At 57.8% G+C, this 12709-nt stretch overlaps 5 protein-coding genes across 5 annotated transcripts in view; 3 read left to right on the top strand and 2 right to left on the bottom strand.

Annotated features, from left to right (window-relative positions):
* ACA1_045470 (PH domain containing protein) overlaps window positions 1-2868 on the bottom strand; it is a gene marked incomplete at both ends in the record, with an annotated part of 4096 nt that extends 1228 nt beyond the window's left edge. Inside the window, 8 exons of the mRNA XM_004340505.1 lie at window positions 3-134; window positions 218-317; window positions 446-615; window positions 729-1788; window positions 1935-2057; window positions 2181-2327; window positions 2399-2588; window positions 2837-2868. Coding sequence (XP_004340553.1) covers window positions 3-134; window positions 218-317; window positions 446-615; window positions 729-1788; window positions 1935-2057; window positions 2181-2327; window positions 2399-2588; window positions 2837-2868 — 1954 coding nt within the window. The remainder of the gene's footprint in view (window positions 1-2; window positions 135-217; window positions 318-445; window positions 616-728; window positions 1789-1934; window positions 2058-2180; window positions 2328-2398; window positions 2589-2836) is intronic.
* A 1434-nt stretch (window positions 2869-4302) lies between these two features.
* ACA1_045460 (morn motif-containing protein) lies at window positions 4303-6875 on the top strand (the record flags this gene model as incomplete). Its single annotated transcript, XM_004340504.1, has 10 exons — window positions 4303-4907; window positions 5071-5218; window positions 5302-5418; window positions 5507-5644; window positions 5758-5863; window positions 5926-6033; window positions 6150-6294; window positions 6361-6448; window positions 6550-6681; window positions 6777-6875. The coding sequence occupies 10 exons, from the start codon at window positions 4303-4305 to the stop codon at window positions 6873-6875; spliced, it is 1686 nt and encodes a 561-aa protein (XP_004340552.1).
* Window positions 6876-7222: 347 nt separating this feature from the next.
* ACA1_045450 (uncharacterized protein) lies at window positions 7223-7646 on the top strand (the record flags this gene model as incomplete). Its single annotated transcript, XM_004340503.1, has 2 exons — window positions 7223-7424; window positions 7621-7646. 2 exons carry the CDS (start codon window positions 7223-7225, stop codon window positions 7644-7646), a joined length of 228 nt encoding a protein of 75 aa, XP_004340551.1.
* A 246-nt stretch (window positions 7647-7892) lies between these two features.
* Window positions 7893-10093, top strand: ACA1_045440 (ABC2 type transporter, putative; the record flags this gene model as incomplete). The annotated part of the gene is made up of 8 exons (XM_004340502.1): window positions 7893-8174; window positions 8256-8406; window positions 8556-8698; window positions 8830-9046; window positions 9148-9302; window positions 9462-9599; window positions 9698-9821; window positions 9906-10093. 8 exons carry the CDS (start codon window positions 7893-7895, stop codon window positions 10091-10093), a joined length of 1398 nt encoding a protein of 465 aa, XP_004340550.1.
* A 63-nt stretch (window positions 10094-10156) lies between these two features.
* Window positions 10157-12344, bottom strand: ACA1_045430 (homeobox domain containing protein; the record flags this gene model as incomplete). Its single annotated transcript, XM_004340501.1, has 3 exons — window positions 10157-11679; window positions 11724-12066; window positions 12243-12344. 3 exons carry the CDS (start codon window positions 12342-12344, stop codon window positions 10157-10159), a joined length of 1968 nt encoding a protein of 655 aa, XP_004340549.1.
* Between the last annotated feature and the right edge of the window lie 365 nt (window positions 12345-12709).

The following is a 12709-nucleotide window of genomic DNA, read 5'->3' as shown; positions in this document are numbered from 1 at the left end:
ACTGTGCGAGTCGTCCTTGCCGCGGCCCGCCAGCAGGGCACCCTTCAAGTTCGACAGCGACGTGGAGCGCCCGAGTGACTTGCCCCCGATCGCGCTGCCGCTGCCGCTGCCGCCGCCACTGCTCGCCAGCGTTCCTATCCCACAGAGTGTCACCGTGTGCGTGTGCGGTGGTGCGTGTCGTGTCGTTGTCGTGCGTGGGTCGCAGTGCGATCAGTACCTTCACTGATCGTCGCGTGTTCGTCGCTGCCATGAATCTCGTAGCTTCGGATGCCGGACATCACCATGTTCACATTGCCCAGCTCCTCGCCCGTCAGAAACTAACACAAAAAACGCACGTTTTTCACATTCCACGTTTGTTAGTGAGAGAATGCACGCCACGAAGCCGCTCGCAGACAGGAATTCCAGACATGGGTTGGTTGGTTGGTTGGTTGGGTGTCGTCGTCACCTTTTGTCGGGAGGAATAGTAGTAGAGGCAGCCGTCGTCCTTCAGCACCACCCACAAGTCCTTCCAGGCCTTTCTGCCCAGTTGCCAAATCTTGGCGTTCTCCTTTCGCATCTGCAGCGAGCCGGCCTTGAGCACGCTTTCGTTCTGGTCCTCCTCATCGCCAAACGAAGCTGCGTCTGATCCGGTCAATCGCTCGACACACGACACACACAACACACACGACATACACGACACACGACACGACACACCGCACGACACACAACACACGACACGCGTGTAGTACCTGAGGAGGCGCGAGGCTGCAACTTTGGCGAGGAGGAGGAGGAGGAAGTGGTGACGGCGGCCTCGAGCCCGATTTCGCTGCCCGACCCGGAGCCGGACCGCTTCCAGCTGTTGCGCAGTTCGCCGGGCGAGAGGACCCGGCCGGGCATGAGCGAGGCGTGGCGTGTTCGCTTCAACTCCTTCACAGTCGCAGCGCCTCCGCCTACACCTCCGCCGCCGCTGGTACTGATCGCGCTGCTGCTGCCGCCGCGCTCGAGCGATGCCCGCTTGATCAGGGACAGGCTCTTGCGCTTCGATCGCGTCGTCATTGCTGCCCCTTCGTCGCCAGCCTGCTCGACGAGCTGCTGCTGCTGTAGTTGTAGTTGCTGTAGTTCCTTGGCCTCCTTCTTCTCCTGGGCGCGTTGGCGCTTGAGGCTGCTCTTCTTCTCCTTCTTGTTCTCCTTCTTCTCCTTCTTCTCTTTGGCGTCGCCGCCCTTCTTCCTCTTCTTCTCCATCTTGTCGAGGTCCTGGCGCATATCTTGAATGTTCGTCTCCGATTCCTCGAGCAGCGCCAGGAACTCATCCATCAGCGCATCGCCGCCGCCGGCACTATTCTTGTCGACACTGGCGGCGGCGGCGGCGGCGTCCTTGACGGCACTGGCGCTCTTCTTGGTGGCCTTCTCCCTCTCCTTCTCCTTCCGTTTCTTCTCCTTTTCTTGCTCCTTCTCCTTCTTTTTCTTCGCTTTCTTTTCCTTGGCGCTGCTTTCGCTCTCGCTGGCCTTGGACGACGTAGTGAGCTGGTGGTGGCCTCGGCTGCCCTTTCTCAGCCCCGAACCACTGCCCACCACCGAAGCCTTGCCTTCGTTCTTTTCTTCGCTCTCCTCGACCTCGTCGTTTTCGTTTTCGTTCTTCTTCCTGTGGTCGATCTCTACTTTCATTTTCTCCATGATCGTCTTCTTCTTCACCTTCTCCTTCATCTCGCGTTTGAGCTTCGTCTCTTCGTCTTGGTTGCGCGTCTCCCTGGCCAGCGTGCGCTGCGACAAACCGATCTCCAGCAGCATCTGCTCGCGGTTCACCACTTCCTGCAGACCGTATCAACGTAAGTGATCGCCGGTGGCACACGAATAATAATCGGGAAAATAATAAAAATTATAATAGAAACCAATAATTAATAATACTCTTTTAAAGTAAAAAAATATAATACGTTTAAAACAATTGCTACAAATACCTGTTCGAGTTGGATTGATCGCAGACGGGCTTCGTCGATGTCGGCTTGCATGGACTGAACCCAGCCCCGACCTTCAGCTGCGTCTTCACACAGGAGATAGTACGTTCGCTCCCACGATACAACCTGGGGCCATTGGCAATTGAGCATCGCTGGTGTACTGTGTGCTGCTTGTGCGTGTGCGGTGGTGCATGTGCGGTGGTGCGTGTTCGTGTGTGCGCGTGTGTGGTGCGTGTGCGTCATGATCACCTGAAATGCGTAGAGATCCTGCTTCTCGGGATACTTGGCCTGAATGCTTGCGATGACCTGTCTAAAGTCGGGGTCCCCTCGGGCCTCTTCTGCGGGCACCTCTTTGACGCTGCACAATAGCAGATCAATCGCTCCCAGCAGCTTGAGCTGCACCCACACCGAAACTGAGTCAGACATGTGGTGCGTGCGTGCCGTGCGTGCCGTGCATGGGTGAGTACCGGTTCGCTGGTGACATAGTGGTAGAGCACGCTGTTGTTGAGGACAAACCACAGATAGCGCCACTCGCTCTCTATGCTCTGCTGTGGCTGGACCCCTGACTCTGGTGCACCAGAGGGACCGCCGGTCGGGGTCTTGCCAGCGAACGTGTCATTCTTCCGCTCCAGGAAGTAGCAATGCCCGTGCGAGCGTCTGGCAACACACCGCACACCGCACACACACACACACACACACACACACACACACACACACACACACACACACACACAGAACGGAATCAACGCGATCAGCCGTGGCGCGAGAGCCCACCAGCCACCATGGAGCCCCGGGGTTAGGGCACTCGGCCGAGTGTCCGCGCGCATGCACCAGGGCAACGAAAAAAATGGTTGTTGGGCGTAGGTGGGGAGGAACGCGTCGAGGGTGAAGGATGGGCTACGCACTTGATCTTGCGACTGCCCATGGAGAAGGACATGGTGCGGACGCTCAACCGCTTTGCGTCCCAACTCAGCTTCAACCCATCTGCACAGATTGATTTGCAAAGCAAAAAACATAAGATTCAGTTCAACAGAAATGACCTACCTAACAATACAAGGCACCTTGCGTGCAACATGAAGATGTAATTAATCTTGACAGTTTTTAATTGAATCAATTAAAATGAACATCGAAACGAAAAGAGGCAGACGGGAGGGGAGGTAAAAAGAACGAAGCTGGGATACCGTGGCGGGGATGAGGGGCATGGGGCTTGAGGCCCAACACCGTGGGACGCCGTGGGGCTGTCGCCATCCCTTGCCCTGCAGTCGTGCGGTGGTGTAAAACTCTTGTGGCGTAGAATAGCTTGGCCACGAATAGTATGCCAGCTCATTACAAGGCCTCCTTGGACCTGATTGGGCATAATGTGATCCGGAGCATTACGCAAACTGAAGGTACAAGGCGTGGGGACGCCTCCAGTAGTGTGGCATGAACCCAGCTCCTTGGATTGTTGGAGCAATAGAAGGGGTAGCCCTGGGGCTTCTGAAGCTATCGTCGGGATAAAAAAGGAATGTTCCGCTGCCGGGAATCGAACCCGGGGCGCATGGGTGAGAACCATAAATGTTACCGACTACACCACAGCGGACTTGGTTGTTGATTGCTCAGTCTCAAGTTGCTGGCTGTGTTCGTTCAATCAACCAACAGAAAATCACAACATTGATGGTGCTCTTCTTCACAGCAGGCTCACCCACAAGCTTCTTCAAGCCGCAGTGGCTCCGCCACCCTTGTCTGTGGGTGGGTGCACTTGACTGTAGCAGTATGTGCTCTGGTTTGACACCATTGGTTGCACCTTTGTGATGCAAAGTAGTTGTGGCCGGGAAAAACGGGGAACGCGTTTCCTCCTGGGTAGAAATTTGCACAAACTGCATTAGCTAATCGTCGCCGTATCGATACCGTTCATCCACCACTTCGAACGAGTTCAGGACTCAAACGGTGACACATCTAAAAATCGCGATACGGCCCATCAAATAATAATGGAACCCGACCAAGGGGGCGCTCACAACTCGCGCGAAGACGATGACACGGCGATGCGAGGGGGCGGCCCACCAGCGCACACATCAGACGCAGCTTCCTCATCCAATTCATCCACAAATTCAGGCGCCCCCAAATTTACGTATAATTTGTTGCACTACCCGCGCTACCCAAGCTACGAGGTTCTGCTCGAGAAACGATTCAAGACTCTGCCCTTGCCCACAAACGAAGCAGCAACAAGCGAGGCGACGTCGGTATCGACTGTTCTTCCTCTTCTACTTCCTACCAGCCATCAAGCGAATGAGGAAGATGGAGGTGTGGACGGTAGGACGAGAGAAGAGAGTACAGCCACCTCCAGGCCACTCAACAACAAGAGGGTGCACTCGGCTGAAGAGGCTTCTGGGAGATGGAGAGCGAATCGACCGTCGAAAAGAATGCTCGTGTAGAGGATGCTGGAGACCGACCTACGAAGAAGATGAGACGCACGCCGAGTCGGAGGAGCAAAGAAGGCAAAGAAGTAGAAGTGGACATAGAAGACAAAGACGAGGGAAGCGGCGTCCTCCCCATGATGATCGAGGGTGGCAGCTCACCTTTGCTCACCACCACCACCTCGTCGGCATCGCTGCTGGACCTGGAGGTTAGCGGCGGCGGCCACCTGGCCCTGCTGGGTGCCAATGGGCTCGAGCCGGAGGACAGGCCGGCCGAAGACGACTGCGAGGCCGAGCCGACCCAGTCTGTCGAGGACGAGCACTGCGGCGGCAGCGGCAGCGCAATGTCGCTCGAGCGCGGCTCGGTCGACAGTACGACTGCCAGCGGCATCGCGTCTTCTTCGTCGTCGTCGTCAGCGCCTTCGGCTTCTTCACCGAGCGCGGCAGCCTCAACAGTTGGTCTCACTGCGACCGCCACGTCAGCGAGTGCCGGCGTACGTCGGGAGGGCATGACGCGGGACGAGATGAAGGCCAGCGCCGTCTCGCTCCACAACCTCATCGAGCCACTTGCAGACCTCCAACGGTACTCGTTTTTTATCAGAACTTGGATGAAACGAAGAGGCGATCTAACTTTACGACACGACACGACACGACACGACACGACACGACACGACACGACACGACACGACACGACACGACCAACGACACGACACGACACGACACGACACGCGACCCGACACACGCAGGAATGTGCAAGAGGTGGGAGTCTCGCTGCGCAATCATCGGTTCCACTACAATCTCGATTTGTGCAAGCTGGTGACCGGCATTGACCGCAGCGTGACGGAGCTCAACGACCAGATTCTCAGCCGAAGACGGTTCCTCGAATTCGTCTTGGTACCACTATCCATGCTCGATTTATGTAACTAGTACTTGTCCCATTGCGACCACTCCCGGCTCACGACACACTCGCCACACAGCACTTGGGCCGACCGGTGCAGACCAACCTGGGCTACTTTGGTGCGTTGCCCATCGAACTCGTCCTGCACATCTTCGGCTACCTCGACGGGAAGATCTCCTGCTCAACGCCGATGTACGTCGACGCCCCACAGCCCAGAGCCACACTCTTCATTCCACGAATTCTTTTATATATTTGTTTTAAATGACACGCACGGGTTGCCTCAGGTGTGCTCGACGTTCGCGGCGCTGTCCAACGATGCGCACTTGTGGAAGAGCATTGTGGAGCGCACGTGGGATCTCGAGGGGACCTACATGCAGAAGCCCAGCCACAAGTCCTTCAAGTGGCTGTTTGAGTGCAAGAAGGTTCCTGTCTCCTTTCTCTTCCGCTCATATCACACACACACACACACACAACACCAACAGTGCACACGATGGCCTGATTGTCATTTTCTTGGCTTGGTGTTTGGGTCGCGCAGCGTGTGTTCAAAGCGGGAGACATGAAGAACGGGAAGGGGTCGTGCGGCGGCGAGCACGGCGACATGTACGAGGGCGAGTGGAAGGACAACAAACGCCATGGCGTCGGTACAAATCCATTCCTCTCTCTTGGCTCATCATCACCCATTAGCTCACCACCGCACGTGCAGGGACGGGACTCATGCAAGATGGCCGACGCTACGACGGCGAGTGGGAAAACGACATGCGCTCGGGCTTTGGCATTTTTCGGTGGCCAATCAACTACGCCAAGAACGGAGGTGTGTCTCTCATTCATCACCATGCGTGCGCCTGTGTGTGCGGTTGTGCGGTGGTGCGTGTACGTTGCGTGCGTTCTGGGCGCGCGAGTGCAGTGCTGATAGAGGAGTCGACGCAGGCGATCTGTATGCGGGCAACTGGAAGGAGGACCAGCGACACGGGGAGGGGATCTACATATGGGCCGACGGGACCAAGTACGAGGGGCAGTGGAAGGAGGGCAAGCGAGAAGGCTTCGGCAGCGTCGTCTGGCCCGACGGGCGCAGGTTTGCCCCCCCCCTCCTCTTTACGCACATCGTCGACTTGGCTCTCACATTCCTGGCATGCCACAGATACGAGGGGGAGTACAAGGACGGTAAGATGTCGGGCAAGGGCACGTTCTGCTGGCCCGACGGGTCCGTCTACGTGGGCGAATACAAGGTACACTTTCTTTTATTATTTACAATTTGTTATTCAATTTACCATATATGGACAAATTTGTCTGTTGATCTTTTTCGAGTTGCTGACGCGCGCGTCGACAGGATGGCAAGAGGCACGGAGAAGGCACGTACACGTACAGCACAATGATGGGTGGTGTCTACACGGGCCAGTGGCGTAACGGAATGCGGGACGGCTGGGGCAAGCTCGTCAAGAACGATGGCGAGATGTATCAGGTGCGATGCTAGTGCCCCCCGCCCCTTATACTCTTGTCTCGTTCTCTACTCCCTTTGAAGCTGAACCGGTGCTGCTTGTGTCAACTACGGCGCAGGGCGTGTGGAAGTTCAACTGTCCGTTCGGCGGGGTGCTCACGAAGAAGGACGGCACCGTAATCGAAAAGTTCTGGCGTCTCTTCCCGCCGGGCACCTGAACAGAGAGCCACGTCTCCCCTTTCCTCCCCGCTCCACCTACACAAACAAATATTGTACACAACACCACAACACTCTGTTCCTGATCTACTTTGTCGTGTGTGTGTGTTGGTGTTGTCCCAAGTCTCCTAACCGCCCGTGGGCGCGTGTGCTCGAGATGACACGAAGCCCCGACTGGGCGAGCGAACAGGCCAAGGAAGGTTCAGCGGAGATAAAAAAATGACAACGGGTTGGTCTGCTTTAGCAACAACAGCAGTGTGAGCTGTTGCGCTAGAGGTCGTTGACGATGCAAAGAAGAAACAGCACCAGCACCAGCACGCTCTCTGCTGCTGCTGAGGAGGACAAGGTCATGGATTTGGAGGATGATGGTGAAGATTATGTAGATGGTGGAGAGTATGCTGCGGACGATGAGATCTCCGCTGCTGACAGCGATGCGGCGGAGCTGACGTGGAAGGACCTTAAAGTCACCTCGCCTGATGGAAAAACGGTCTTACTCTACGAGACCTGCGGTCGCGTCAAGGGCCGCTTCCTGGCGATCATGGGTCCCAGTGGTGCGGGCAAGGTGTACCCCAACCTGCCCCCTTCGTTGCCCACGCCACACCTTTGCTCACTGCTTGTTCCTCTTCGCTTTCATCTTTTTTTTTTCTTTCTTTATGATGTTGATATAATGTCACAGACGAGCTTGATGAACATGCTCGCGCTCCGTTTGGCCAAAGCCAAAGGCAAGGGCGACCAAATGGTGGACAGCCAGAAGTACAACAAGGCGTTTTTGAAGAAAGTCTCGGGCTATGTCATGCAGGTACCGCGGCACCTCCCAACCTGGTTGGCTCGTTGGTGTGTGATCATACTACGATCACACATTTTACAAAAAATTGTAAACATTTGTTTTTATATGTTACCATTATATAGAATATATATTGTTAAAAAACAAATGTGTTGGACAGGACGATCTGCTGTTCCCGGACCTGACGGTGAAGGAGACGCTGCGCTACGCTGCATTCCTGCGCCTCTCGGCCAAGATGAGCCGAGCCGACAAACTCGCGCGCGTCGACGAAGTCATAGCCAAGGTCGGGCTCGACCACTGCAAGAACACGCAGGTGGGCAGCGCGCTGAAGAAGGGCATCTCGGGCGGCGAGCGCAAGCGACTGTGCGTGGCCATCGAGCTGCTCATGAAGCCGCGGCTCCTGTTCCTGGACGAGCCCACCTCCGGCCTCGACGGCGTGACGGCGCTCACCCTCTGCCGCATTCTGCGGGACCTGGCCCACACCGAAAACTGCACCGTCGTCTGCACCATCCACCAGGTACTCTACTCGCTCCTGGAATGCAAGGAATGTCATTGAAAGAGTTGACCGTGTGTGTCGTGTGTGTCGTGTTGGGAGCAGCCGGCTACGCAGATCTTCAATCTGTTCGACGACTTGATGATTCTCAAGAGCGGTCAGGTGGTGTATCACGGCCCCGCTGACCAGGTGGTGGACCACTACGCCCAGGCCGGCTTCCCTTGCCCAATGCACACCAACCCTGCCGACCACATCCGTACGTCGATTGTGCCACCCACTGCGTCAGCTTCTGCAGCTGTTCTAATCCGTGAATCAAACATCTGCGTGCGTGTGCGGTGGTGTGTGCGTGTGCGGTGGTGTGCGCGCGTGCGGTGGTTGTGGTGCGTGTGCGTGTGCTGTGCGCAGTGGACGTGATCAGCCCTGTGCACTTCACACGCGACGAGATACAAGAAGCGGAGGACAACGCCGCCAAGATCCGCCTGCTCTACACCCCGCCACACGTGGACGATCCGCCCGAAAAGAAGAGAAAGAGGGGCGACTCAGGGACGGTCCCTCCGAGGTACGTCAGCTGACCGTTTGTCTGCTTGTGGTGCACCACCTTGCTCGTCATAACACACGCACGCACGCACACGTACACACACACACATGTGTTGGGTACAGGCCCTCTTGGTTCTCGCAGGTGTGGTATCTTTTCCTGCGATCGATGCAGAATGTGATGCGCGAGCGGATGGTTCTCCTGGCGCAGCTCGCGCAGACCATCATCTTCGCTGTCTTGATCGGCACGGTGTTCCTCGACATCGGGACCAACCAGGCCGGCCAAAAGAAGAGACTGCCCGTCCTGTTCTTCGTCTGCATCAATCAGGGCGTCTTCAGCGCACTGATCTTGATCAACTCATGTACGTGTGTGTTTGTGTGTCGTATGTGTGTTGTGTGTGTGTTGTGTGTGTTGTGTGTGTGTGTGTGTGTGTGAAATAACTTGTCTTACGGTTGTTCACAGTCCCTTCTGAGCGACTGATTGTGCTGCGAGAGCGAGCATCGGGAGCGTACTATGTCTCGGCCTACTACGTCGCGAAGATGCTGGCGGAGGTAGCCGTGCAACTGGCCTTCCCACTGCTGTTTTCCTGCATCGTGTACTTCCTGGTCGGTCTCCAGGTACGCACCTTCGTTCATCTTCGATCATAATGCAAAAAACTGTATTTTTACATATTTATATATTTATTATATTTATATAAATTGTAAAATTACAATTTATATATTTATTTATACTTTTTTTATCTATTTATAAACCCAATGCACACATCTTCTATCTAGGCCGATGCAGGCAAGTTCTTCATCTTTGTTTGCTTCATGGAACTGTGCTCCCTGGCCGCGACGTCTCTGGCCCTGATGATCTCCACCTTCTGTCGCACCATCACGCTTTCCATCACCGTTTTGCCCCTCGTCCTGGAGGTTCGTCAACCTTCTCCATTGCCCCTTTCAGCTCTCACTTTCTCTGATTACTGATTACTGAGTTGTACTTCTTCTCAAACTGTTGTGTGCAATTGCAGCTCTGTCGTCTCTATGGCGGTGGCTACCTCCCTCCTTCACGATTGCCGGCCTACTTCTCCTGGCTTGATGCCTTGAGCTTCGTCAAGTACTCCTACACCGGCATCGCCCTGAACGAACTCGAGGGTAAGCAGCACCCTCCACGGTTTCACATGGTCCACTGTTTGTTGACTGACTTGGATGTTGTGTTTCTTCTTGCTTTCGCTCCAGGACTCAAACTTCACTGCGACCCGGACGAGCTTGTCGGTGGCTCCTGCCCGCTCACTTCCGGCGAGCAAGTCATCGAGCAGGAGGGCTTCGACTACATCACCATCTGGGGCTGCGCTCTGGTTCTGCTGGCCATGATTGTCTTCTTCCGCATCCTCGCTTTTGTAGGCTTGCGATGGATTAAGGGCTAAGGTGGTGCACTTTGTTAACAAAAATGTTTAGTGTGTTGGACTGGACTAATGATACAGGGAAGGTCACATGGCGGAGGCGGTGGTCGTTGGCTGGGGCACGATGGGCACGAACTGCTGCTGGTTCTGCGCCGGCGAAGTTGCCGAGGCCGTCGGCGTCACAGACTCGCCGCCGCCGTCGGCGCTGATGGGGTCCTTGATCACGATGTGGCCGCTGTCGTCGATGCGCAGGTTGTGGTAGGTCAGCAGCCGCGAGCCGGCGTGGTTGGTCTGCTGTTGGAGCGCGTCCTGCAGCTTCTTCTGTTCGCCCTTCTTCAGCCGCGCCCGCTTGTTCTGGAACCAGATCTGCACGCGCTTGGGCGACATGCCCAGCGTCTCGGCCAGCTTGAGCTTCGCCAGCGTGTTGGGCATCGGGTCCACCGCAAAGCACTCCTCGAGCACCGCCAGCTGCTGCGCGTTGACCCGCTTCCGCTTCTTGGCCATCCGCTGCAGCCGCGCCGCTTCGTCGTCGTCTTCGTTGACTTCGCCGTCGTCGCCCGATGACGACCCGCCGGTGCTGCTGCTGCCGCCGCCCGAGCTGATGCTGCTGCTGCGGCCCTCCCTGGCGATGTCCATTTCGCTGTTGTGGGCGTCGGCGGCCTCGCTGCTGCGCTGGGCCTCGCGCTGCTGGGTGCGCTCGAGCACCTGCAGCAGCAGGTCCTGCTGGTCTGGACTGAACTGGAACGCCTCGGCCTTGCGATACGTCGGCGCTATCGCCGGCGGCGCGTTGTTGTCGTTGACGTTCACATTGCCGGCCGCGGTCGTGGTGTCGTTGGTGCTGGCCATGGCTGCATCGACAGCTGGCGGCTGCTCAGCGGCGGCCGTGGCAGTGGTGGTGGTCTCGTCCATGGGGTCTATGGCCGATGACGTGGCTCCTGCGGTGCCGTACTTGGCGGCGGCGAGCTCCTTGGCCTCGCTGGCGGGCAGGATGGGTGTGGCGGCCAGATGCGAGGAGAACAGGCGCTGGGCCTCGGCCACCAGCGTCGGGGCGCACGCGCTGTGCCGCCGGCGCTTGGCCTGGTGGTGGTAGTGCTGCATCCGCCGGGCGTCTTCGGCGGGGCTCATCACGGTCTCGGCCTCGGCGGCGAAGGGCGGGTGGTGGTCCCGCTCGGCGGCGGCTGCGGTGGGGCGCTGGTGGGCCGAGGAGACCCATCGGTTGGGGTCGGCCAGCGTGCGGGCCACCTCGACCTCGTCCTGGTCCAGCTCACCGGCCTTCAGCTGCTGCTCGCGCTTCCGCTTCTGCATCATCGCCAGCGTCATCGCCGTGTGCTGCGGATGCGGCAGCTGCGGGCGCCGCTGGCGCTGGAACTGCTGGCGTTGCTGGTGGAGCTGCTGATGTTGATGAAGTTGTCGCTGGCGGTGTTCGCGCTCTGCGGCCTCGAAGTCGCGGTCGATGTCGAGCACGACGGGCAGGGCGTTGATGGGCAGAAAGAAGCCCGACGACTGGCCAGCCCCCGCCGCCGGCGGTGGGCCGCGGGCGAGTGGGCCGCTGGTGGCCACCGTCACCACAGGGCGGCGCTCGGGCGGCGGGTTGGCGCCGACCAGCAGCTCTGGGCCGCGAGCGGCGGGATGAAGGCCGACGGCCGCACGACACCGCCGGTCGACCACGACCGACGCCGACCGTGCTGCTGCTGGGCCGCCCGCTGGGCCTGGGCCGCGGCCTTGGTGGCGACGGCCGGCTCCGAGTTGGAGAGGAGCGAGGACAGTGGCGGCAGGACGTCAGTGCAGCGAGTGGTGCGAGTGGCGTGGACCCCCGACGACCGGGGCGACGTGTTGGTTGACGACGACGCAGAGGCCGTGCCGCCCGCGACCGACGTCGTGTCATCGCAGCACTGGGCGTCGGTCGTGGTGGTATCCGAAGCCGAGGCAGCCAAGCTGTCGCTGCCGCCGTTGAGTAAGAAGTCGACCGACAGCCGCCGGCGGGTGTTGTCGCCACTCTGCATATATGGTAAAGGTGGCGTGGTGAGTGTGGGCTCATTGGCGAGCGGTCGTCCAATAGATTAGCGGGGTGATGGCGACCTCACGGTCAACGCGTGTCAGCCATCAGCGGCGAATCCGGCTGGAATTGCCGCACACGCGAGCGCACACGCGCCAGTGGGGGAGGAGAGGGTACCTCGGCGCACTCGGCGGTGGCAGGAGGCTGGGCGGAGTGGGTGGCGTCAATGGCGGCAGCAGGTGGTGGAGGCGGGAGTAGAATTGAGGAGAGGTCGCTCATCGAAGCGAAGAGGAGAGAAAGAGAGGCGAAGGGCGTGTGTGAGGTGCAGGAGTGGAAGCCGAGTGTAGAAGATCGAATCTGAAGAAGTAGCAGCAGGTGAAGAAAAGAACGTCTTCGAAAGATGACTTCACGATAGAACACCGGTGGATGTAGTGGTGTGTGTGTGTTTCTGATATTGTGCTGTGTGCTCGCGTGTTGTTGGGTTTGACGAGTTAGATGTGTGTGTAGGGCTTCTTTGGATTAAGCGCCTCCTTTACAGAAAGTGTGACCACTCACTAAATGGCGCCGCTGGGCTGGAGAGAGAGAATGGCCGTCGAGTGGGGCGGAGGGAGGGTTGAAGGAATGAAGGTGGAATAAATGAATGG

This window comes from Acanthamoeba castellanii (assembly GCF_000313135.1).
Source record: "Acanthamoeba castellanii str. Neff unplaced genomic scaffold scf7180000084576, whole genome shotgun sequence".
Classification (NCBI taxonomy): Eukaryota; Discosea; order Longamoebia; family Acanthamoebidae; genus Acanthamoeba; species Acanthamoeba castellanii.
The sequence above is the reverse complement of the archived record's forward strand: the minus strand, read 5'-3'. Positions and strand labels throughout refer to the sequence as shown.